This window comes from Camelus ferus, chromosome 6, assembly GCF_009834535.1.
Source record: "Camelus ferus isolate YT-003-E chromosome 6, BCGSAC_Cfer_1.0, whole genome shotgun sequence".
NCBI classification, from domain to species: domain Eukaryota; kingdom Metazoa; phylum Chordata; class Mammalia; order Artiodactyla; family Camelidae; genus Camelus; species Camelus ferus.
Genome location: NC_045701.1, coordinates 41,349,153 through 41,375,940, shown reverse-complemented (window position 1 = coordinate 41,375,940; position 26,788 = coordinate 41,349,153). Strand labels below are relative to the sequence as shown.

At 34.3% G+C, this 26,788-nt stretch overlaps 1 protein-coding gene across 9 annotated transcripts in view; it reads left to right on the top strand.

The window, feature by feature from the left end:
- The first annotated feature begins 7,373 nt into the window (after positions 1–7,373).
- Positions 7,374–26,788, top strand: part of RALGAPA1 (Ral GTPase activating protein catalytic subunit alpha 1) — a 204,608-nt gene continuing 185,193 nt past the window's right edge. For 3 of the 9 annotated variants that reach the window (XM_032481885.1, XM_032481884.1, XM_032481883.1), the window contains exon 1: positions 7,383–7,978. In XM_032481885.1, the coding sequence (XP_032337776.1) occupies positions 7,873–7,978 (106 nt within the window). In that variant the 5' untranslated portion in view covers positions 7,383–7,872. Of the gene's footprint in view, positions 7,979–26,788 lie in introns of all 9 variants that reach the window. The other 6 variants (XM_032481878.1, XM_032481880.1, XM_032481881.1 and 3 more) reach the window with 4 other exon arrangements.

The following is a 26,788-nucleotide window of genomic DNA, read 5'->3' as shown; positions in this document are numbered from 1 at the left end:
TGGCCCAATTTTCCTACACATTTTAAGTTGTTTTAAAAATTAAGTCTGTTCAGTAAAAAGATCAGTGGTTGCCAGGGGTTAGAGGGAGGGGTGACTGTGTAGAGCACAAAGGATTTTTTAGGGCAGTGAAAATACTCTGTATGATACTATAATAGTGAACACATGTCATTATTTATTTGTCCAAACCCATAAAATGTGTATCACTGAAGGTGAACCCTAATGTAAATTATGGTCTTTGGGTGACAATGATACGTCAGAGTAGGTTCACCAATTGTAGCAAATGTACCACTCCTGAGTGGTGGAGGCTGCTGCTAAATGGGGGAGTCTGTGCATGTGTAGGGGTAGGGAGTATACAGGAAATCTCTATATCTTCCTCTCAACTTTGCTGTGAACTTAAAACTGATTAACAGAAATAAAATTCATTAAAAATAATCTATTAATTTTTAAAAATCTCTTAAATTTGAATAAATCTGACTTTATGAAAAATAGTAATGTAAAGTTCACATTTGGGAGATTGATGATGACCTATTTTTCTTGGGATGTTCATGATTTTAAACCTAAGTTTGGAGTCTAGTTTTCATAAGCAGTATTTCAAAGGGAATTTTCTGGGTTTTTCTTTTCAAAATAAATATGTTTCCAGTGAGGAGAGCTTATACCTTCAAAGAGAAACTCAGGCAGCGGGCTGGGCATGCTATATCTAAATTACACTTATGCCAGTTTGTTTTGCAATGGAGTTTCCTTTTTTCTCAGGTATGCCAGCCATATAATTATTACTAATTATATGTTACATTTTTTATTTTCTAAATTATTTCATCATTCACTAAACACTTACTGAGTGCCTGTGCAAGAGAAAGGGAGGGGAACTGGCATTCATTATTCCATTCAACAAATATTTATGGAGGGCACTTTGTACAGGGCATTTTGTAAGAAGATGAGATACAAGATAGTGGGAAAGCAAACTTTTAAACAATTACACAAATTGCTCCATTAAAAGTCTATGAATGACTTAAACATAAGAGAACATAGGCAAAAGGTTCTCTGACATAAATCATAGCAATGTTTTCCTCGATCAGTCTCCCAAGGCAATAGAAATAAAAGCAAAAATAAACAAATGGGACCTTATCAAACTTATAAGCTATTGCACAGCAAAGGAGACAATAAACAAAATAAAGACAACCTACAGACTGGGAGAAAATATTTGCAAATGATGTGACCGACAAGGGCTTAACTTCCAGAATATACAAACAGCTCATAACACTCAATAGCAAAAGAACAAACAACTGTATACAAAAATGGGCAGAAGACCTAATAGACATCTCTCATGGAAGACATGCAGATGGCCCATAGGCACATGAAAAGATGCTTAATGTTGATAATCAGAGAAATGCAAATCAAAACCATAATAGGTATCACCTCACACAGTCAGAATGGTCATCATTAAAAAGTCCACAAATGATAAATGCTGGAGAGGGTGTAGAGAAAAGGGAACTCTCCTAGACTGTTGGTGGGAATGTAAACTGGTGTGGCCACTACAGGAAACCATATGGAAATTCCTTACAAAACTAAAAAAGTTACTATATGATCCAAATATCCCACTCCTGAGCATATATCTGGAGAAAACTATAATTTGAAAAGATACATGTACCCCAATGTTCACAGCAGCACTATTCACAATAGCCAAGACATGGAAACAACCTAAATATCCACTGACAGATGACTAGATAAAGAAGTTGTGGTGTATATATATGTGTGTATACACACACACACACACACACACACACACACACACACACACACAATGGAATACTACTCAGCCATAAAAAGGCATGAAATAATGCCATTTGCCAGCAACATGGATGGACCCAGAGATGATCATAATAAGTGAAGTAAGTCAGAAAAAGAAAGAAAAATATTATATGATATCACTTATATGTGGAAAAAAATTACACAAATGAAGTTATTTATAAAACAGAAATAGACTCACAGACATAGAAAACAAACTTATGGTTACCAAAGGGGAAAGGTGGATGGGGGGAGGGATAAATTAGGAATTTGGGATTTGCAGATACATACTACTATACATAAAAAAGATAAACAACAAGGACCTACCATATAGCACAGGGAACTATATTCAATATCTTGTAATAACCTATAATGAAAAAGAATATATAAATGTGTAACTGAATCACTATGCTGTACGCCAGAAACTAACACAACATTGTAAATCAACAACACTTCAATTTTAAAAAAGTATGTGAAGGAAAGGTACATTGTAAGATGAGTCAGTAGAAGTAACTTTCAATAACATTTCTTACCCAGTTATCACCATTATTGATGTGGTTTACCTACGAGGAAAATGAGGCTCAGAGAGATTAAACTATATGCCAGGTATCCCAGAGAAAGTAAATCCTGAAATGAAATGTCCAATTCAGATCTACCTAATTTTAAAGATCAGAACTGAAAACACTATTATTTCCTGAATTTAACAAAACCCTGAGGGCAGACCTTATCTTGATTTTACTAATGAGAAAACTGATGCTGAGAGGAACTAGAACCCAAATTCCTTGAATAATTCATTTATTTTTCCACTATATCATGATGTTTCCTCAAAATAAGCTCTGTTACTTTGATGATACAAACGTACAAGCCACGCATGTGGGAAATGAATAAATTTTTGTAAACAAAAAAATGATATGTCACTGAAATAAGCTACTCTTAAGCAATGTATTGCTTTTAAACATAATTTTGGCAAAAGTCTCAAAGCTCTCTTCTTTGCTGAATTTTAAAAATTTTCTGTGCTAATCAAATATTTCATTACATTTTGGACAGGGCTATTGATACGGGTGAGCAAAACAGTTCTACAAACAAGCAGGCTCACTCCTAATGAAATTATTTTATAGAGAAAAGTTTCTAAGAACAATTTCAATTTACACCATTCAGAATTTCACTGACTTTTTTTAGCTATTGAAGATTATTTGAGTGACTCATTAATGAAACAGGGTATCTCAAAATTTTCTTTGCAGAGGTAAAACTGACAATATAGCCATGTTTGTATGAGGTGGAAATAGGGTAAGATGATTTTAAACAAACACAGTAATAGAAAAGGAAACCAAGATTAATTTTTTAGAAAACATATGTAGCTCTGCTTAAGTCTTTTCGTTGCTGCTGTTTGCAGCAAACAAAAACAAAAACAAAAACAAACAAACAAAACCAAACTGGGATATGATATAGCAAATAGAAAAAAATATGAAAGAAAACACATAAATAGTATATGAAAATATTCCTAATAATAGATTTAGGACAGAATGAATTGCCCAAAATGCAGCCTTCAAGTTTATCTTTCTGCTGAAGTCTCTGGGGACTACAACTTACGTTCATTTTCACAGAAAAATAATGAAAATATTTAATAAAGACTACTTTTCTTTTTCTTTTCTTTTTTTCCTATTCCTTGCATCTCTATTTTTGTCTCAACCATGTAACAACATTCTGAAATTTTAAGACCCTAAAAGCAATTTAACTCCCACAGCTGAAAAAGATCAAAATAAAAGATCAAAAAAAAAAAATTCCACCTCAAACCCTAAGGAAAGCATAGAACACATCTGTGAATCAAAACCTGACAAGTAAAAGATTGGCTTTGCTTATACTCTGATCTGCCTCTATTAAGCGTTGTTTGTCCTTTCTTCGTCTTCCTTCCATCATCCTCTGTGCTCCTCCAGTGTCCCCATAAAGCAGGTTACTGTTCCTGAACTGACAGCAGGAACAACTCCAGTATATTAGCATAAATTCAGTAAGCATTTTCTTAGTGCCTAGCGTTTACTCATTCTTTCCATAAATAACTATTGAGTGCCTATCCCATGACAGGTACCACTGGGGAGAGCAGAGAAAGAGAGAATACAGAAAGAGAGAGGGAAAGAGGGAAGAAGGCAACTCTTGGAGCCTTGGATTGTAAAACACAGAAGAATAAAAAAAAATTTATAAGCCATCTTAAGGAAAGATTATACCTAATACAAGGGAGATGAAGCATAGAATGACTACAAAATAGAACGTGGTGAGTGTCACTGTGGAGAAATAGCAAGTGCTGCTGGAGGACTTCAGAAAAGGGCTGCAATATTATTTCAAGCAGCTGTTTTGGTTTTTTTTTTCCCTTTTATAATTTCTACTCCCTATTCAGCCTAGCAGAATATCTTTAAAATGTGTAAGTCTGGACTTTTCCTACTGCAAGTGACTGAAACTCAAATGGGCTTAAGCAAAATAAGGACGTTACTGAGCTGTGAAATAGAAAAGACAGTGGTACTTCAGGCTAGTTGGATCCAAATGCCCAAGTAATATCATCAAGACAAACTCTCTTCCTGTCTCCTCTGTTCTGGAAAGGTTGGCTTTACCCCAGCAGATTCTTTTCACATGTTGGTTCCTAGCAGTTCCAGGCCTTCATTCCAGAAAAAATAGTTTCTCTTTTCCAGTAGTTGTAGGAGTGAGTTTTATTGGACTGACCTGGTCATGTGTCCATCCCTAACACACTTGCTTTCCCCAGGGTGCTAGAATACTGAAGTCTAAAGGGGGAAAGTGTGGCATGAGATCAAATGAGACCAAGGGAGGGGTGACATTCCAAAGGAAAATCTGAGTATATTACCAGAAGGCAGGCAAAACATATTGTCACTACACTCAATGTAGCTAATTATCCTTTTTTTTTAATTTAAATCGCCACTCTGTAAGTTTAGAAAGAGCAAGAGACTAGGTCTGCTTTCCCTGCATCATCTTAACAAACTTAGAGATTGGTTATAATCACTATGAAGTGAGAGCAAGGTATAAAACCTGGACATGTTTCCAGCTTCTCTGAAGTCAGTCCTCCAATATGGGTTTTGTTTCTTGATTCAAAGTGCTATGCATTTCCTGACTGTAAAATAGATCCTTAAACAAATATGTTATCCATAAACCATAACAAAAAAAAAAAGAAAGAAAATGTCTTGATTTATCCACACCACTTATTTTCTTCATTAATACGGATATTCAAGTACTGACGGCAAGAAGAGAACACTATTGGGCATTTTTCTTTAACTCTTAAAATTTACTTTAAAAAGAGTGGATGCTGAAATCCTACTAAGATATGGGGGTGGGGAGGAAACCACTGCCATTTCTAGCATACATGGCTAGAAATGGTGAAACCCTGAGCCTGAACAGACATTGTTATAATGGAGAGAAGAGGACCAAACCAAGAAATACTTAAGAAGCAGAATCATCAGGTCTGGGTAACTGCTTGGACAAGAGAGAAGGGGAAGAAGCCTTAAGATGATACTAGTTCCTGGACTGAAAAACTGAGCTGATAGTGGTATTACCAATGAAGATACTTGATGAAGAAGGAAGATCAGGTTTGGAAGGGGAGTGAAAGATGTCAAGTACTGTTTTCTATATATTGAATTTGAATAGCTCATGGAAGCTTGGAAAAGAGACTTGGGTTACAGGTAAGGACACAGGTGTCTAAAATCACCATATAAATGATAGTCAGAATCATGGGGTTAGATAACTCTTACATTATCAAAAGAAACCACTTTGTAATGTAAACATAATTTAAAAATCAACATATTTATTCTGTGCCATAGTAGGACACAAGATAATATTTTTGAAAAAGCTCTTGTTTTCAAAGAGATTCTAGTCCTACAGATACATCTTAATTTGTGAGTTTAAAATTGGTACATTAGATTTTCTTAATTTTCTTTAAAAAGTCTCTTGTTTTTTAAGTTGCAAAAGCAACATATGCTTTTAGTGAAAAAAAAAAAAACTCAGAAACTAAACAAAATACAAAGAAAAAATTAAAATCATCTGTAATTGCACTTTGCAAGTATCACAATTTTGGAGTTTTTTTTTCATCTTCCATTTTTTCTAACTACATTTTATATGCAAAATTTCACAGTTTTGATAACATATTTTTGGCTTTGTATTCCTTTTTCACTTAATATTGTGTTGAGTATTTTCTATGTCATTAAAAAATCTTCATATTAATAATTTTCATGGCTGTTTGACATTCCACCTACTGGCCATTCATCTCCTTTCTGATGAGCATTCATAGTTTCCAATCTTTCAGTGTTAAAAGTCATGCTTTAATATTTTTACATAAATATTTTCCCCATTTCTGGTATTTCAGAATAGAATTCTAAAAGTGGACCTAATGAATCAAAGTATATATAAACATTTTTAGATGTCTTGATAATAATGCAAAATTTTGTAATAATTAATACTTCTCTCTAGCAAGCAATAGGAGTGTCTGCTGCTGCATTCACCAGCAGTAAGATGACTAAATTAAAAACAAACATTCCTATTTTGACTGATAAAGCGTTACATTAATAAAAAAAAAAACTATATTGAGTGCAAGGAACCAAACAAAAAAAGCATACTGTATGCTTACACTTATGTAAAACTCTAGAAAATACAAATTCTAGGTGACAGAAAGCAGATCACTGGTTGCCTGGGCATCAGGGGTGGACCAGTGGGAGGGAGGGATTACGAAGGTGCAAGAGAAAAATTTGCCAGGTGATGAATATGTTCACTATTTTGATTATGCTTATATTTTCATGGGTGTATGCAAATGTCCAACTTACCAAATCGTACACTTTGAAACTGTGCAGTTTATTATATATCAATTACACCTCAATAAAGCTGTTTAAAAATAAACAATGTTTTAATCTGATTTTTATAAAATATGGGTGTGAACATTTTTCACCTGTTTTAGTTGAGTGTCCACTTCTGTGATACTTTTCATGTTTTCTACAGTTTTTCTACCTGGGTCTTAGCAATTTTCTCCTGGATATGTGAACTCTTTGCATATTAAGAAAATTAACCTTTAAAGTTCTCCAGATATCTTTACCCTGTAATTTTTCTTTCCGTTATGGCATGCTTTTGGGAGAACTCATTTGTGCAAAATAATTTTAACCAAGAGGATGTACTATATAACCCTAAAAACTCTAAACTACAGTAAATTGTTAACCATTACTTTGCAAAACAAACAAAAATTCTTTAAACAAAATTCAAATTAAGGAAATGAAGGGGTGTTAACAACCAGTCTTCAGAATTGACATCTAAAATATACTGCACACCTGCTTTGATGTTTTGAACCTATATTCTTAAGTTACTTCTTAAGTTGTATAGTAAACAGCAGAGGCGGAGGACCTTTTTAAACAAAAACTGGTCTCGGAGTTTGGGAGGAGTCATCACGCTTACAATGGCGCACGCAGTAAATCCGTTTCCAGACTTTCTTGAGCTTTTCCTTTGGCTGCTTACAGAGGAAACCAAAGGAGATAAGGTCACGGGTGATCTCACGCTGGCATGACGTCAACTACCGTTTACGTCAGAAGGCGGTTGCCACGGGGACCATTCGCCACCGACGGCAAAGTCGTGAAACCCCATCACCACACTCTGTCTCCATGACGGCCTTTGCAGGGTCTAAGCTGCTAAAGAAGCTTTAACCTTAAGGGGGCCTCAGGGAGAGAGGAGTTGTGCGGCAGTTGCCGAGAGCCCCACCTCCGCGGCTCCGAGTCCTGGGCCCCGGCCTGTGGCGGCGAGCGGCGGCCGCAGGAAGCGGGCGGCGGCGGCGGCGGCGGCGGGCAACCCGCCTGGGTCTCCGTCGCTCCGTGCAGGGCTGGAATAGGGGATCCGCCATATTGGAGCCGGAGTCGAAGGTGCCTTGCTGCTGCCGCGCGAGGCTGGTGGAGGTGGCGGCCCTGGCCTGAATCTGGGAGGAGTCGGCTGCGCCGGGGCCCGCAAGGCTGCGGAGTGAATGAACGACTCACTCTAGTCTCCTCCCCGCCCACTCCCTCCACTTTCCACCGCGCGACCGGGCCGGGAGGGGCCGGAGTCGGCCGTGGCGGCGGCGGCCGCAGGATGTTCTCCAAGAAGCCACACGGGGACGTGAAGAAGTCTACCCAGAAGGTGCTAGACACTAAGAAGGACGCGCTGACCCGCCTCAAGCACCTGCGCATCGTCATAGGTGAGGGGCGAGGGGTGGCGGCCCCGGGAGGCCTGAGTTACCGGTCTTCCCTGTCCTGTGAAACCCTGGGGACTCTCTCCCCCGCCCTGGCGCCGTGCGGGAGTGGAGGACGAGGCGTCGCCTCTGCACGGACGCGGGAGGGCGGATAATTTGGGGAAGGGAACACTTGGCATTTGGCAAACGCTCATCACACAAACGCAGGGTTATCTAATTTTGAGTTAATAGCTCGAACTCATTAAAAAAATTGGTATTATTCTAAGAACTTAAATCATTTTTAGACTTTCGGGAGACTTAATGTTGCGGATAATGGTGTTTATAGGATGTTTGTCAGATGACTACCGCCATCCCCACCCAAGTGAGAAAAAAGAAGAAAATTTCTTTCGGACAATATGAACCGTAGTCTTTGAAGTTTCTTGGCTAGGGAGGGCAAGGAGGAAGCAGTTTTACCTCTTTGGGAAGTGGGTGGTTCCCAAAAAGCTTGTGGGAGAGAGCCCAGCCCTTCTGTTAATGCACCTTGTTCATAATTACTGTCATTTAGAGGGGGAGGTATTATTAGTTATAGAAAACAAGATAATTTAAGGCTTCCTGTGCTTTTCTAGAATTACATAGAATTCTCTTTTTAATTGAAATTTTCTTACTGTCTGTTACCCTGTTTTGCTGGCTGACCAAACTGCTCTTGAGTTGTGAGCATAGTGTTAAACCATTTTTTTGGTAACCTGGTCGTTTCGTGGGCTAAGGGCTGTAATAATACTTATGGAACGTCTGGTATATTGTTTGGATCTTTTTAGATGAGTTCTTTAGGTGAAAAGGAAAGTTAGTTTCTGTGTTGATACAGAGAGTTAATGGCAGAACTGAGTTTGGAACCCAGATGGCTGAATCCTAGTTAAGAGTTTATCATTTCAAGCTCTCTTCCTAATGAATGTTTGTTTTGAAAAGTTACGTTTATTCAGTGATATAAGTCTCATATTTGAAGTGCATGTTTCTCTACTATATTGTTTACAGGTCCCAACAGGATACCGCCAACATTTGTATGGTGCTTTACTGTTTACAAAATTACTTCACCTAAATTGTAATCCTCATAATAATTCTAGAAGTAGATAAATTACTATCCTCCTTTTTTTTTTTTTTTTTTTTTAACAAATGAGAAAGCTGAAGTTTGGGAAAGTTCAGTGGTCATCCAGCTACTAGGAGGTAAAGCCAGAACTTGAGCCCAGAGTTCATGTCTCTTGTTTTTTTTAACTGTTTCTACATTTATGGCAGCCAATCTGTATCACAAGTAAATTGTGTTAATTCCCGTGGAGTAGTAAGAAACTAATTAAATCCGGTTTAGTAATGTGAAAAGATATTTTTTCAAGAAAATATGAATCTTCTAAATATGGTTGAGATTGTGATCTTTTAATTTTTGTTCTACTTGAGAATTTAGTCATTAAAGAAAAAAACCTGGCTGAGAGACTGAGACAGAAAGTTAATGTGTGGATGTAAGATTTATTACAGTAATGACAATTTGAAATTGAAGAGTAAATGGAATTAGACACCTACTTGGGACATACTGTAGGTTGGTTAATGGCAGAGCTATAAAGTTGAGTTCCAGTAGAGTACTGACATTTCCTAAGTTGACTGCCATAGTTCTTTATAGTTAAGGAATGACTCATATACACTTCTTTCGCATAGAAGTTTTTTCCCACCTGAGAGACATGGTCTAAATTAAGAGGTCATACATACCAAATATTTTGTAGGTCCTAGCTTTCTCAATTTGAAAACAATAGTTTAAAAGAAACCACCCTTTTACTTTTTAGCAATTTATGGGCTTTCAAAAAAAATGGAGCATATACTATAAACAAACATTTAAAATATCCTTAAGAACCTTCAAATGGAAGACATTGTTCTTTCGGAGTCCCTGCCCTGTGTGAATGAAGGAGGTCCATACAGAGAGATTACTACACTTACGTAGTTATAGAACAGTAGTTCTCAACCAGGGACAATTTTGCTCCCCTGAAGACAGTAAGAATGTCTGGAGACACTTTTGATTTTCACAATTGTGGAGAGGTGTTACTGGCATCTAGTGGGTAGCAGGTATGCTGCTGAACGTCTCAAAATGCACAGGATAATACTCTGTTCAATATTGTAGCCCCAAATGTCTGTAGTGCTGAGGTAACCTTGTCAAAACATAGAATAAGAAAAGATGAACCTCCAAATGCTATACTTGGTTCTAATATATTAATTAATTGAATAAAATATTCTGTATCTTTAAGTGGTTACCATTATTTTGCTTGAAATATGATTAATGTAATTCCTAAGAAGATAACTGGGAGAGTAGAATGACAAGGAGTGAAAAGCATCTTTGAGGTCTCCCATTTTGCAGATGGGAGAGCCCCTTCAACTCCTTTTTGCAAGTCAGGTTTTACATAAACACTGTGAGGAAACTAGTTCACAGAATAACGGGACATTGCCATACACAGGATTTTGATTTTTGTTTGGTCCCATCTAAACTATATTTTTAACCCTTAAATTGAACTGCCATTCACTCAGGGCATTTATTGGAGATTCAGTGCATCCAGTATGTGAGAACGGAAGCATCTGGTGTAAACATTTGTCCTTGTACGTGTTCCCACTGAAGGACATTTACCGAACTTGACTCTGAAACATTTAGATATAAATCTGTTTTTATTGATACTGCTGTAATTTAATTTGTGGAACTGGAAGTCAGAATTATTAAAAAATAGAAATAAAACCTTCCTAGTTCCTAAAGTTTCATGTTATCTACTCCTCTGCCCCCTTTTTTATAACTAATGGCCTTAAGATATTGATACTAAGTGAGTTCATAACTGTTTTAACTAAGTGGCTAACAACATAATGCTTGACATATAGTGGATATTGACTAAATGTTAATTTTCTTGTTTGGCAAGGTAACAGTTCAGTCATCTCAACTTAAAAAAAAAGTGCTTATTTAGCTAATAAATATATTGATTATTGTTGGATCATTCTTTCTAATAGCTTTGGTGAGGTATAATTGGCAGACAATAAATCACATATTTAAAGCATGTAAGTGAATGCTTTTTAAAAACTGAAATATAGTTGATGTACAGTATATAAGTTCCAGGTGTACAATATAGTGATTCACAATTTTTAAAGATTATACTCCATTAATAGCTATAAAACACTACCTGTATTCCCCATGTTGTATAATATATTCTTGTTGCTTATTTTGTACACAATAGTTTGTGCCTCTTACATCCCTACCCCTGTATTGCCCCCTCCCTTTCCTTTCCCTGCTGGTAACCGCTAGTTTGCTCTCTATTTGGGAGTCTGCTTCTTTGTTCTATTCACTAGTTTGTTGTATTTTTTAGATTCCACATAAGAGTTATATCAGATAGTATTTGTCTTTCTCTGTCTGACTTATTTTGCTTATCATAATACCCTCCAAGTCTATCCATGTTGCTACAAATGGCAAAATTTCATTCTTTTTATGGCTGAGTAATATTCCATTGTGTATATACCCTACATCTTCTTTATCCATTCATCCATCGATGGGCCCTTAGGTTGCTTCCATGTCTTGGCAGTTGTAAATAATAACAATGCTATTTATGAACATTGGGGTAACTGATACTTTTTGACATTTGTATACCTTGTGAATTCATTATGACAATCAACATTAGGAACATATTCAGACAATAAGATAACAAACATATATAACCTCATAAAAAGTTTCCTTTTGCCCCTCCGTAGTCCATTCCTTTCACTTCTACTTAGCTGCTACCCAGCCACTTCCCTGAGCAACCACTGATCTCTCCCTCTGTATTAGTTTGCATTTTTTAGAGTTATATGTATATATATATTTCCATATATATGGAATGAACAGTATTTATTCTTTTTTGTTTGATTTCTTAAACTTAGCACATTTTGAAATTCTGTATTTGTTGTATGGTGATGGGTCTATAGTGCATTGCTTTTACTGTTGGGTAATATTCCATTGTCTCATTCACATGTTGATTGACATGTGGGTTATATTCGGTTTGGGGCTATTAAATATAAAACTGCTATAAGATGTACTCATTTTATACACATATACTTTCTTTTCCCTTGGAATAATACCTAGGAGTGGAATGGATGGATCCTGTGGCATCTGTGTATTTTCTTTTTAGAGACTGATTTATTTATTTTTTTACCATTTTACATTCTCACCAGCAGTGTTTGAGAGCCCTGGTTCCTCTATAAATGCTCCAACACCACTTGGTATGATCAATGTTCTTAATTTCAGCCACTATAATAAGTTATGTGATGCTTACAATTAGTGTTTTCCTGATATCTAATAACATTGAGCTTGTACTTACTTGCCAATGTGTATCTTCTTTGATGAAGTGTCTGCTCAAATCTTTTACCTATTTTTAAATTGAGTTGTTTGCTTTCTTACTTAGTTTTGAAAATTCTTTATATAAAAATGCTTTATCAGATACATGATTTATAAAGACATTTTTTTCCCAGTCTTTGTATTGTCTTTTAATCCTCTTAACATTTTCTTTGAAGGATTAGGAATTCCCAATTTTGGATGTATTTTTCCACCCCTTTCAACCTCTTTGTGTCCTTTATCTAAATAGAGTATCATCTCTGTTTTGGTTTTTTCTTTTGGGAATGGGCGTATTAATGGTGTTGTTCTCTTGCTGCGGGCGTTCTTTTTTGCTTGATTTCGTGCGTGCTGTGCGTGTCTCCGTGATTGCTTGCCTTTGTTCGTCTTCTTCTTTCTTTCTTCCTTTCTTTTCTTTCTTCCTTCTTTCTTTCTTTCCTCTTTTTTTTCCTTTATTTCCTTTCTTCCTTTCGTCCGTTATTCCTTTCGTTTCTTTCTTAGGGGGGGGATAAAAAACTTACTTAGTTTTTTAGAGGAGGTACTAGGGATTGAACCCAGGACCTTGTGTATGCTAAGCATGTGCTCTACCCCTTGAGCTGTACCCTCAACCCATATATCAACTTTTAATTTTATGGTTCATGCTTTTGGTGTTGTATCTGAAATCTTTGCTTCAGTCAAGCTCAGAGAAATATTCTATGTGTTCTTCCAGAAGTTTTATTATTTTAGGATCTATATTTAAGTCTGTGATCCATCTTGAGTTAATTTTGCAAATATGGTTTGAGGTATGGGTTGAAGTTTTTTTTTTTTTCTTATGGATATCCAAATGTTTCGGCACCATTTGTTGAAAAAGACTGCCCTTTCTCCACTGAATTGCCTTTGTGCTTTTTCCAAACTCAGTTGTCTGTATGTGTGTGGGCCTATTTTTGGACTCTCTTCTGTTTTGTTCCAGTGATCTATTTGCCTGTGTTGGTGCCAATACCACAGTGGTTTTGTTGTTGTTGTTGTTGTTGTTGTTACCTAACTTGGTGATAAATCTGAAATCAGATAGTATCGTCTCTCCAACTTTGTTCTTCCTTTTCAAAGGGTTTTTTTGGTGTGGGTGGGTGGGAGCTATACCAGGCCCTTTACCTTCCCAATATGAGTTTTAAGATGGCTTGCCAATTTCTAAAAATAAAACAAATAAAATAAAAAATTCTTGCTCACTGGGATTTTGATTGGGATTGTGATAAATCTATAGGTCAAAAATTGGCAATATTGAATTCTGACTCATGAACAATGTTAATTTCTTCGTTATACATACAGCTTCTTTAATTTCTTTAGCAGTATTTTTGTAGTTTTTTCTTTTCTTTTCTTTTTTCTGAGTAAAGGTAGCTTTATTCAGAGAGATACATACTCCATATGCAAACTGTAAGCTGTTTCAGAAGGCAGGGGAAAGGCCACGAGGTGTGGGGTTTGGGTGCTCAGTTTAGAGTAGAATTAGATAGACATTCCTTAGAGTGCGGGCTGTCTTGGAAGGCCTGTTTTGGAGTTTTTGGTGTATAGGTCTTATACCTCCTTTGTCATTTATCTGTAAATATTTTCTACTTTTGATGCCCTTGTAAGTGGTATCTTCATGTCCATTTCTGATTGCTAGTATAAGGAAATACAATTGATTTTCCTATATTGAGCTTTATCCTGAAACCTTGCTAACCTTACTTTTTAGTTCTATTAGTATTTTATGGATTCCATTGGATTTTTTTTACATAGACAATATTGCTGTCTGTGAAAAAAGATAGTTTTACTTCTTTTTAATCAGAATGCCCTATTTCTTTTTCTTGTCTTATTGATCACATTAGAATCTTTAGCACAGTGGAGAGTAGGCGTGATGAGAATGGACATCCTTTTTTCCTTGATCTTAAGGGTAAAGAGATGAGTTTTTTCACCATACAATATGATGTTAATTGTAGATTTTTTTATATATGCCCTTTATCATATACAGTTGAAAAAGTTTTATTCTCTTTATAATTTGCTGAGAGTTTTCATTAAAAATGGATATTAGATTTGTCAAATGCTTTTTCTTTTGAGGTTTGCAGGTTAAAAAATGTTTTTCATTCTGTTAATGTAAATTATAATCATTGATTTTCTTTTTTTGCTTTTTTTAATTGAAATATAGTCAGTTTACAGTCTTATGTCAATTTCTGGTGCACTGCATAACGTTTCAGTCGTACATATACATATATATTCCTTTTCACATTCTTTCTCATTATAAGTTATTATAAGATACTGAATATGGTTCCCTGTGCTGTACAGTATAAATTTGTTATTTATCTGTTTTATATTTAGTAGTTAGTATCTGCAAATCTCAAACTCCCAGTTTATCCCTTCTTATGCCCTAGTCATTGATTTTCAAGTATTAAATCAACTCTGCAGTACTCTGCCAACCTACGTTGGTCATGGTATGTTGTCATTTTTATTTATTAGTAGATTTGATATCTAAAATGTTTATAATTTTGTAATTATGCTTATGAAGGATATTGGTCTGTACTTTTCTTGTAACTATTTGGATTTTTTAATAACAGATAATGTTAGCCTCATAGTATTAATTGAGAAGTATTCCTTTCTTTTCAGTTTTCTGGAAGTGTTCATGTAGAATTCATACTTTTTTTTTACTTAAATGTTTGGTAGAATTCACCAGTGAAGCCATCTAGATCTCAAGTTTTCTTTGAGGAAAGGTTTTTAAAATACTTTAGTAGATAGCTATTATGGCTATTAGGGTTATCTATATCTTCTTAAGTGAACGTTGGTAGTTTTTGTCTTTTAAGGAATTTTCTTATTTCATATAAGTTGTCAAATTTATAGTTATAAAGTTGTTCATAATGCTTCCTTATTATCATTATAGAACCTGTGGTGATGTCACCCCTCTTATTCCTGATACTGATTTGTCTTTCTTTTCTTAATCAGTATGGCTAGAGGGTTATCACTTTTATTGCTCTGAAAAAACCAGTTTGTGATTTTATTGACTTTTCTCAATTTTTCTGCTTTTATATCATTGATTTCTGCTTTAGTCATATTTATTTTCTTTCTCTGCTTAGTTTTAGTTTACTTTGCTCTTTTTCTAGTTTTTTAAAGTGTAAACTGAGGTTATTGATTTGAGACTTTCTTTCTTTCTATATAGGCTTTTGGCGATGTAAATTGAACAGCATCCCACGAATTATGATATTTTGTATGTTCATTTTCAGTTAGGTCCAAAATGCATTCTAACTTCCCTTTTGATTTCTTCTTTGATCTCTGGGTTATTTTCAAGTATGTTCTTTAGCTTCAAATATTGGTGGAATATCTTGATATCTTTCTGTTATTGATTCATTATAGTCAGAAAACATGTTTATGACTTAAGTTCTTTAAAATTTACTCAAATTTGATAGTCTAGAATATGTTTTAACTTGAATGTTCCACATGCACTTGAAAACAGTATATATTCTGCTGTTGGCTTAAGTGTTCAAAAAATTTTCAGTTAGGACAAATTATTTGTTAGTGTGGTTCAAGCCTTCTATATCCTTGCTAAATTTCTGTCTCCTTGTTTTTCTGAATTATTGAGAGTAGAGGGCTGAAGTTTCTTACTGTGATTGAGGGGTTTGTCTATTTCTTTTTGCAATTCTATCAGATTTTGCTTAATGTATTTGGAAGCTCTGTTCTTAAGTGCCTAAACATTTAGGGTTATTATTTCCCCTTAATAAACTGACTTCTTTAGCATTATGAAATGATATCTTTGTTCCTGGTAACAGTCTTTGCTCTGAAATGTACTTTGATAGTAATATAGCCACTTCCACTTTCATTGACTATTATTACTAGGGTATAGTTTTTCCTGTCTTTTTAACCTATTTATATCTTTATATTTAAAGTGGATTTCTTGGTGGCAGCATATTTTTGAGTCTTAATTTGTACTCTAATCATCTCAGTCTTTAAATTGAGATTTTGGACAATGTATTTTTTTTTTCTTTGTCACTATACTGTGCATTGCATCCTCAGAACTTATTTATCTTGTGGCTAGAAATTATACCTTTTCACCGTTTTCACCCATTTTCCCCACCCCCACTCCCTGCCTCAATCACCATTCCATTGTGTTTCTATGAATTTGGGTTTTTTTAGACTTCACATGTGAGGACATATAGTATTTGTGTTTCTCTGTTTTATTCACTTAGCATAATGCCTTCAAAGTCCACCTCTGCTGTAGCAAATGACAGGATTTTCTTTTTCGTAGCCAAATAATATTCCATTGCATGTACATTTGTATGTGTCTCTGTATTTGTGTACATAGATACACACACACAAATATATATCACATTTTCTTTATCCATTCATCTGTTGTCAGACACTTAGGTTGTTTTCATGTCTTGGCTATTGTAAATAATGCTGCCGTAAACATGGGAGTACAGATACCTCTTCAAAGTAGTGACTTTGTTTCATTTGGGTACATACCCAGTGGTGGACTTGCTGGATCATGTGGTAGTTCTACTGTTAATTTATTGAGGAACTGCTGAACTGTGACTGCACAAATTTACGTTTCCACACAACTGATTTTTGTATATTAATTTTGTATCCCACAGTAGTACTGAATTCACTTACTAGTTCTAGTAGTTTTCTGCTGGAGTCTTTAGGCTTTTCTGTATATAAGATCATGTCATCTGCAAATAGAAACAGTTTTACTTCTTCCTTTCAAATTTGGTTGCCTTTTTTTCTTCTTGCCTAATTGCTCTGGCTAGGACTTTCAATACTGTCTTGAATAGAAGTGATGAGAGTGGGCTCCCTGATCTTGTTTCTGATCTTAGAAGAAAAGCTTTCAGCTTTTCACCATTGAGCATGATGTTATCATATATAACCTTTATTATGTGGAGGTCTTCCCTCTGTTCTTAGTTTGTTAAGAGTATTTATTGTGAATGGATACTGAGTTTTGTCAGATGCCTTTCTGTACCTATTGAGATGATCATATGATTTTTAACCTTTATTTTATTAATGTGGTGAATCACATCGGTTAATTTGTGGAAGTTGAACCACTTTTGCATGCCTGGAATAAATTCCACCTAATCGAGGTTATGATCTTTTTAATGTGTTGTTGCATTTGGTTTGCTAATATTTTGTTGAGGATTTTTGCATCTGTGTTTTTCAGGAATATTGGCTTGTTATTTTCTTTCTTGTAATGTCTTTATCTGGTTTTGTTATCATGGTAATACTGGCTTTGCAAACTGAGTTTGGAGGTATTCTCTTTGTTTCCATTATATGGAAGAATTTAAGAAGGATTGGTATTAATTCTTTAAATGTTCGGTAGAATTTGCCAGTGAAGCCAACTGGTCCTGGGCTTTTCTCTTGGGAGGTTTTTGGTTACTAATTCAGTCTCCATGCTTGTAATTGTTCTGTTCAAATTCAGACCAATAACTTGTCATTCAGATCTGTATGAGATGCATATAATGTCATTGATTTGCTTGAGTTTGATTTAGGTTTGTGTCTTTTATCTTGCCATTTGTTTTCTATTTGGCCTATCTGTTCTTAGTTCTTTTTTTTTCCCCCCTTTTTTGGCCTTTTTTTCTGTAAGAGTTGAATAAATTTATGATTTAAAAAATTCTTTTACTATCTTATTAGCTATAATCTTTTATTATTTTAATGATTTATAGTATATAACTTACCAGAATCTACTAGTAAGTGATACTATACCACTTCTTATACTGTATAAGAACTTTACAAGAATGTACTTTCATTCCCTCTCCTAGCCTTTATACTTTTCTGATTATACATTAATTTATACAAGTTGTAAACCTAACAGTATATTATTTTGTTTAAACAAGAAGTATCTTTTAAATACTTTTGAATAATGAGAAAAAGACATATTAACTCATGTAGTGCCATTTTCAGCATTCTTCGTTACTTTGCAGAGAAAGATATTTCTTTTGAGCCAGCATCATTTTGGTTTTGATTGCAGGACTTTTTCTTTAACATTTCTTCTGCAATGACAGTCTGCTGCTGATGGATTCTTCATGCTTTTGTTTGTGTGAAAAAGCCTTTATTTTTCCTTCTATTTTGGAAGATATTTTGCTGTGATTAGAATTCTAGGTTGATAGCTTTCTTCCTTTGTCTTTTAAGGATTTTTCTCCACTGTCTCTTTGCTTGCATTGTTTCTGATAAGAAGCCTGCTATCATCCTTGTCTTATTCTGTATAACATCGTTTTTCTTCGTTTTCTGGCTACTTTCAGGATTTTCTCTTCATCATTGATTTTCAGCAATTTGATTATGATGTGTCATGGTGTAGTTTTCTTACTATTTCTTGCTTGTGGCTCACTGAGATTTTTAGATTTGTGGGTTTAGAGTTTTCATGAAGTTTGGGAAATTTTTGACCATTTTCCCCCACTTATTTCTCACCTCCTTTCTTTTTGGAATTTCATTTATTGGCATATTAAAAAGTGTTAATATCAGATTAGTATATTAGGATGTATTATTAGTATATTGGAAGCTCTCTTAGTTTTTTGAAAAGTACTGATACTCTTTTTGTTTTTTTGGATTCTTTTTTCTGTGTTTTATCTTGTATAGTCCCTATTGCTACTCTTCAAATTCACTAGTTTTTTCTTTTACTACATGCAATCTGCCATTGATCCCATCTAATTTATTTTTCATGTCAGACATTGTAATTTTTATCTAGTTCATTTTGTATGTGTGTGAATAAAATTGTATTATCTATATTGTATATCTTGCTTCTTGAACATATGGAATATAAGTGAAATAACTTACTGTCATCTCTGCTCATTCCAGTGTCTCTGTCTATTCTGGGTCAGTTTCAGTTAGCTGATTATTCTCCTCATCCTGGGTTGTTTTCCTGCTTCTTTGTATGCTGAGTAGTCTTTGGGTGTCTCATACTGTGAATTTCACCTTCTTAGCTTTTGGTTATTTTTGTATTTCTATAAATTCTTGAGCTTTTTTCTGGGCTGCTGTTCATTTACTTGAAAACAGTTCAGTCATTTTGGGTCTTGCTTTTATGGTTTGTTGAGAGGGTCCATCTAGGGATAATTATTACCTACTATGAGGCAATAACTTTCTGAGTATTCTATCCAGTGCCCCAAATTATGAGTTTTTTTCTTGTAGCCCAGCTCTTATGAACCCGCACTGTTCCTGTCTTATGTAAGCATCTGATATTTTTCTCTCAAGTTCTCTCGCATAGTTCTTTTTCCTGACTTGGGAAGTTTCCTTGCAAGTATTGATGATCATACTGAGGGAAAAATCAGCAAGCTGGAACAATCAGAGATGTACCTCATTTGTTTACTAATCTGTCGGGAATGACTTTCCTTACCTGATATCCATATACTGGAAACATACAAACAAACAAGTTTACAAAAGGACAGGAAAAAAACCCTGAAACATAAACAACAATTTTCAAGACAGTGGACATCAGATGCTGATAGTAAGAGGTTCTCCTAAATGACTGAGACTGAAAATTGGCCTCATACAAAGCAACTTTGCCCCCCATTTATTACTTTTTTATATTTAGAGAAAAAATTTATGATCAGTTGATTATTCACTATGTCTGTGAAAAAATATCTAATTATTTTCCAATCTGGATATATTAATGTTCTCAAAAAGAAAATCAGATTAAAATATATTAAATCAGAAAGATGAAACACTAATGTTCAGTAGGTATAAAGGGTAATATATAGACAGAAGCAAATACTTATGTTTATTAAGTAAATAACTTGAAAGTGGTGTTGTAGATCAACTTGGAACAGATATGACTGGAATCTGAAAATGTGTAGGAGTCATTGCGAACTATAAGCTGCCTATACAAATAAACTAACTTGATATTTGAATATATTTTTAAGGATTTGATATGCAAAGTTAACAAGTAATCCTATATACATGACATTAGACTTTTATATTCTTTGATTTGTATAAACTCTTTAATTTATATTCTTTAATTTGACTCTTACTGATTTGAAAAATTAATTTAACCTTTGAAATGGTCTTTGTGTATTTATGAAGAAGTGATTTACTGAGCAGATTATTATATACAGTTAACATTACATTACATTATCACATTGTTATTACATAGTGTTACTGATTAATTTTCTTATAAAACAACTGTAAGCCATCAAAATACTGTAAGCCATCTTTGCATTAACATTTCTTTTATTAAGGATTTTATCATATCCAGTGGATTTTACATGAATTATAGGATTGAATAAAATATGGAATAGAACAATTAGAGATAAAACAAACAGTCGATAGCCATTACTTAAAGAAAGGAAACTTACTAGGTTCCAGAGATGAGCTGATTATAGGTGTAAGGCATTGAATTTGGTTCTTAGATTTCCTGGCAGCTAAAGTGAAGAGAAGCATGTTGGGTTACAAGTTTCAATGTCTTAGGAAAGAAAAAGAAGAGAGAGCATAATTTTTTTTTTTTGGTTAAAAGATTTTTTTTTCTGGATTCTAAATTCAATCACAATTTGTGTGCATACATACGTATTCTCATGTATTATCTACTGTCTCTTCTATTAGAAGGATCATGTGGTAGGAATAGACTTTGGAGAAAATAGAAAAATAGGTGATTAGTATGTTTGTTAGACCTGTTCTTTCTAGTATCAAAATATCAAATATCTACACAATCTAAATTGTTTTCTTCCCTCCCTCCTTCTTTTTTCTTTTCCTTGGGGGGAAGGTAGGGAGGGACGGATGGGGGTAAGGGAGGGGAGGGAGCGGAGGGAGGAGGAGAGGGATGAGGGAAGTGATTCTTTCTCTCTTTCTCTTTTCTCTTTCTCTCTTTCTTTCTTTCTCTCTTTCTTTCTCTCTTTCTCTTTCTTTCTCTTTCTCTTTCTTTCTTTCTTTCTCTCTTTCTTTCTCTCTCTCTCTTTCTTTCTTTCTCTCTCTCTTTCTTTCTCTCTTTCTCTTTCTCTCTTTCTCTTTCCTTCTCTCTTTCTTTCTCTTTCTTTCTCTCTCTCTTTCTCTCTCTTTCTTTCTCTTTCTTTCTCTCTCTCTTTCTCTCTCTCTCTTTCTTTTCTTTCTTTCTTTCTTTCCTTCTTTCTTTCTTTCTTTCCTTCTTCTTTCTTTCTTTCTTTCTTTCTTTCTTCCTTTCTCTCTTTCTCTCTCTTTCTTTCTTTCTTTCTTTCTCTCTCTTTCTTTCTCTCTCTCTCGTTTCTTTCTCTTTCTTTCTTTCTTTCTTCCTTCTTTCTTTTTTCTTTCTTTTCTTCTTTCTTTCTTTCTTTCTTTTTTCTTCTTTCTCTCTCTCTCTCTCTCTTTCTTTCTTTCTTTCTTTCTTTCTCTCTCTCTTTCTCTCTGCTTTCTTTCTTTGCTTTCTCCTTTCTTCCTTTCTTCCTTCCCTTCCTTCCTTCCTTCCTTCCTTCCTTCCTTCCTTCCTCCTTCCTTCCTTTCTTTCTTTCTTTCTTTTTCTTTCTTTCTTCTTTCTTTCTTTCTTTCTTTCTTTCTTCTTTCTTTCTTTCTTTCTTTCTTTCTTTCTTTTCTTTCTTTTCTTTCTCTTTCTATAAATGGCATCATCATCCCCAGGTTACTAACACATGAAACTTTCATCTTTGACGGTGTGGTAGACAAAGAAACATAAGTTTATTTTTGTCTATCATATTGTCGTCTTTAACTTCTTATTACTCCTGTCTGGTACTTTATATTTCAGTAATATTGAGCCAGAAATCACTTTCTGCAATGCTTGTGCTTTTACTAATGGTATTTACTGTACCAAGCTTAATAAACCAATGTAAATTAGAGAGTAATTTGTGTAGTTTAATTGTTAAAATTTAAAATGTACATATGTATATGCTTTGAAACCAGCATTTCCATTTCTTAGGATTTTTTTCTAAGGAAGTAAGTGGATAAGTGTGCAGGATCACTGCAGTGTTGTTTAGAATAGTGAAAAATTTGAACTAATTTAAATATTATTTTAAGATTGATTTTAGAATTTAGATATATTCATATAGATGAACATTATAATTCTTAGGAATTGTTAGCATTCTAATAACTAGATAACAAATAGGTTGACCTTTCTCACATGAACACAAAATACATTTTAGATATGGTTCTATCTCTTCATTATCTTTGCGACTTTTTAAAGAATGAATATTTTTATAGAAACAGCTGTCATATATTGGAAATAATAGTTAATATTTTTGAACACATATAGGCAGGTTCTGGGCCAAACATTTTATATGTATTACCTGACTTAATTCCTTCAACAGGCTAGTGTGGCAGATAGTAATTAATCCCCAAGGAAACTTGAATGTTAAATAGCTAGTAAGCTGGGAAATATGGTGGAGTAAATAAGAACCTACCTTCTGATGTCAGCTATATTATTTAGTTAACATTTTTATAGTTATTTTACCTTTCTGTAAAATTAAAATAGGAACACATGTTCATATGTTGTTGGAAGATTACATGAAAAAATGCCTTTGAAGCACAGAATTTATGGAAGAATTTAAAACATTTGAATTTTAATTGGAACCTCAAAGATGATAGAATTGAATCAGATATTATGGCCTATTCAAACTCAAGCAAAATTCTGTTTTTAAAAAGTTAATTGAGGACAAACCCCTGAAGATACCTGATGGTCAAGATTCTATACCTTTATTCTCAGTCTCTAACCTATTAAAAATGAGTAAATCAGAGACAAAATTATTTAAAAGTTACATTTTGGGAAGACAAAGGAGAACTGAATGAACGAAAGGAAATGAAATTCATTATTGGTGTTTTATTTCAAATAAACACAAGGAAATCCTTAAGTTGTGTCTCTTAGCAACAGTATTCTTTCCCTCCCCACCCCAAACTAAAGTAGCTAGTAAAATGTGTGTTTGTGTTACCAAAAATTTGTTGTCATTTTCTGAATTTTTATAAACCAGTAGCTTCAAGGATCCCAGGGTTTTCCATCAGTTGTCCTTAGGGCCTCCTAGAAGCTAGTTGGTTGTTACTGTAAGCTACTTCTTGTAATCATGCTATGTCTTATAAATTGTCTTTAAGGAAAATAATTATCCATCCCTGCTTCCATTTATTTCTTTAAAAATATGAAAATGGTAGATTTGAGCAACCATTTGAATAACTATATATAGTACTTTTCTAGTTTTGAGGCAGTTGCAGAGAAATAAAGGAGTTGATAGTATAATAAGAGAGTCATGTCTAGTAGGAAACATGAGTATAAAAGACAAAAATTCAATGCGACTGAAAGGGGATTACTTTTCAAAATATTCAGACAGCTTATAAAGCTCAATATATTAAAAAAAAAAACAAACAAGCAACCCAATCCAAAAATGGGCAGAAGACCTAAATAGATATTTCTCCAAATAAGACATACAAATGGCCAACAAGCATATAAAAAGACGTTCAACATTGCTGACTATTAGAGAAAAGCAAATCAAAACCACAATGAAGTATCACCTCACACCAGTCAGAATGGCCTTCATCAAAAGGTCTACAAATAATAGATGCTGGAAAGGGTGTGGAGAATAGGGAGCCCTCCTACACTGTTAGTGGGAATGTAAATTGGTGCGGCCACTAAGGAGAACAGTGTGGAGATTCCTTAAAAAACTGAAAATAGAATTACTGTATGATCCAACAATCCCACTCCTGGACATACATCCAGAAAAAACTCTAACTCAAAAAGGCACATGTACCCCAATGTTCAGAGCAGCACTGTTTACAATAGCTGAGACATGGGAGCAACCTAAATGTCCATGTACAGATGAATGGATAAAGATGTGATATATATGTATATCTGTGATACATGTATATATAATGGACTATTACTCAGCCATAAAAAAAGAATGAAATAATGCCATTTTCAGCAACATAGATTGGACCTAGAGATTATCATACTAAATGAAGTAAGTCAGACAGAGAATGACAGATATTGTATGATATTACTTATACGTGAATAAAAATCTTTTTAAAATGGTACAAAAGAACTTACTTACAAAACAGAAATAGACTCACAGATGTAGAAACCAAAATTATGATTACCGAAGGGGAGAGGGATAAATTTGGAATTTAGGATTAACAGATATACACTATTATATATAAAAAAATAGATAAACAACAGGACCTACGGTATAGCACAGGGAATTATATTCAGTATTGTGTAATAACCTATAATGGAAAGGAGTCTGGAAAAGAATACACATTTATATGTATATATGTGTATATATAACTGAATCACTTTGCTGTACACCTGAAACATTGTAAATCAACTATACTTCAATAAAAAAATGAAAATTAAAAACAAAGAAGGATCATATCTAAATGAGGGGCTTGGAAAAAGCTTGATGAGACTGAGTCATTTGAGCTGTACCTTGAAAGATGATTAGAATTTCAGTAGATAGAAGTAAAAGAAGAGCAGTTTGGGTGAAAGTAATGAGTAGAGATGAATGCAGGAATGCTGAAGGCAGTAGTTTTCCAAGCTTTTAAAAAATAAAGATATCAGGCCTCACCCTAGAAATTACAATTTAATGACAAGGTGAGTAGAAAGGAGTAAGTGTTGTGGAAGATAACGTGGAGAGAGGACTTACGAGATTTGGTAACCAGATTTTTTTGTTGTTTTGGTTTTTTTGTTTTTTGTAACTAGGTTTTAATGAGAATTTAGGATTTAATGAGGATTTAGGATTATGCCACTTACTTGACTGTATCATTCTACTTTTTGAAATCATGGCTTTATTGATTGGTGAACTCATATCAGGAACAGGTTTTTCATTTCCAGTACCAGTATCAAGTTTACTCAGCCTATACACCAAAACTCTGCATCATTCCTTCCCAGTCGGTACTACTGCTACTCAAAGTGTAGTCTGCAGACTGGTGCTAGTTTACAAGCTATTTATTGCAAGTCTATAACATGTTGCAGAAATTGAGGTGTTAAGAAGCTCAGCCCAATTTGACAATGCTGGAACATCCAAGCATATGATTAGGCGACTTGTCTTGTTGAATAGAGTGTAGACCATTCTAGGTGCTTATTTTCTTTATTTTCTAGTAATTTATTGTAAAGCATTGGTCCATGTTGAATTGGAATTAAAAAAACCAAAAACTGCCCCTTTATAGATAATTTGCGAAGCATGATCTGTGGTGTTTAAAATAAACTTCTTCCATTCTAACTCATTTTGATTTTATCCTCTGATTTTCCTTTCCCAGTGTAATGATACTTACTTCCGCTTCCTCAGTGTAATGCATTCTTTTATTATGCATATGTTTAATAATTTTTAGATGCCTTTGAGTTTAAGGATATGAATTGAGAAATTATTTTCTATTTTGGAGGTATAGAACTGTACCTAGAATATTGGTAGTACTGTATTTTGATTACTCTTCCTGTTGTCTGACTACTCAATTAAAAAAACAAAGAAGACATTGTTTTATGTAATAGTGGTATACTAGGACCTGGCTAGTCTTTGGCCCTGTAAAAGTTAAGGTAATGCATTTGCTTGGAGTAAACATCAGTAATTGGTGATATAACAGTTTGCAGTTTCTAGAGTTAGAAAAAAGTATTTTTCCATTCTGATTTCCATTCTTTTCCTTTTCAGATTAGCCAAGAAGTTCTAGCTTTCAGATTTAGTTAGCCAGGTTGGGTCTGGTGGACTTTACAAGAATATTAGGCCAGCTATAAGGAATAGAACAGTAAAACAGAAACCTACACCATTAGCAGTCATTTCCCATTTCTTTTACTCTCTACCCCTGGCAACCGTTAATCTAGTATCTGTCTATATGGATTTCACTATTTTAGATGTTGCAGATAAATGGAATCATAAAATGTGTGGTCTTTTGTGTCTGACTTCTTAACATAATGTTTTCAAGGTTCATCCATGTTTTAGCAAGTAAGAGTTATTTCTTCCTTTTTTATGGCTGCATAATAATGAATTGTATGGATATACTGCATTTTATTTATGTATTCATCAATTGATGGACATTTGGGTTGTTACCACTTTCTGATTTAGGAATAATGATTTGAACATTTGTGTGATCTTATGTTTTCAGTTCTTGGGTATATATACTGTTCTAGGAGTTGAATTGGTGGGTCATAGTTAATTATATATTTAACTTTTTGATCAATAGGCCAAACTTTGCAAAACAGCTGCATAATTTATTTTCCACCAGTAGTGTATGAAGATTGAAATTTCCCCACATGCTTGTCAACACTTGTTATTGTCTATTTTTCTGAGTGTAGCCATCATAGTGGATGGGAAGTGGTATCACATTTTGATTTTGATTTCGATTTCCCTGATGGCTGTTGATGTTGAGCATCTTTTCATGTGCTTATTGGCCATTTGTATATCTTCTTTGGATAAATGTCTAGTCAAGTCCTTTGCCTATTTTTAATTGGGTTTTATTTCTTTTTATAGTTGAGTTCTAAGAGTTCTTTATATATTTTGGGTCCTAGTCCCTTATCAGACATGCAATTTGCAAATATTTTCTCATTCTGTAGATTGTCTTCTTTTTTTTTTTTTTTAATAGTGCCTTTTGAGGCAAAACAATTTTGAGTT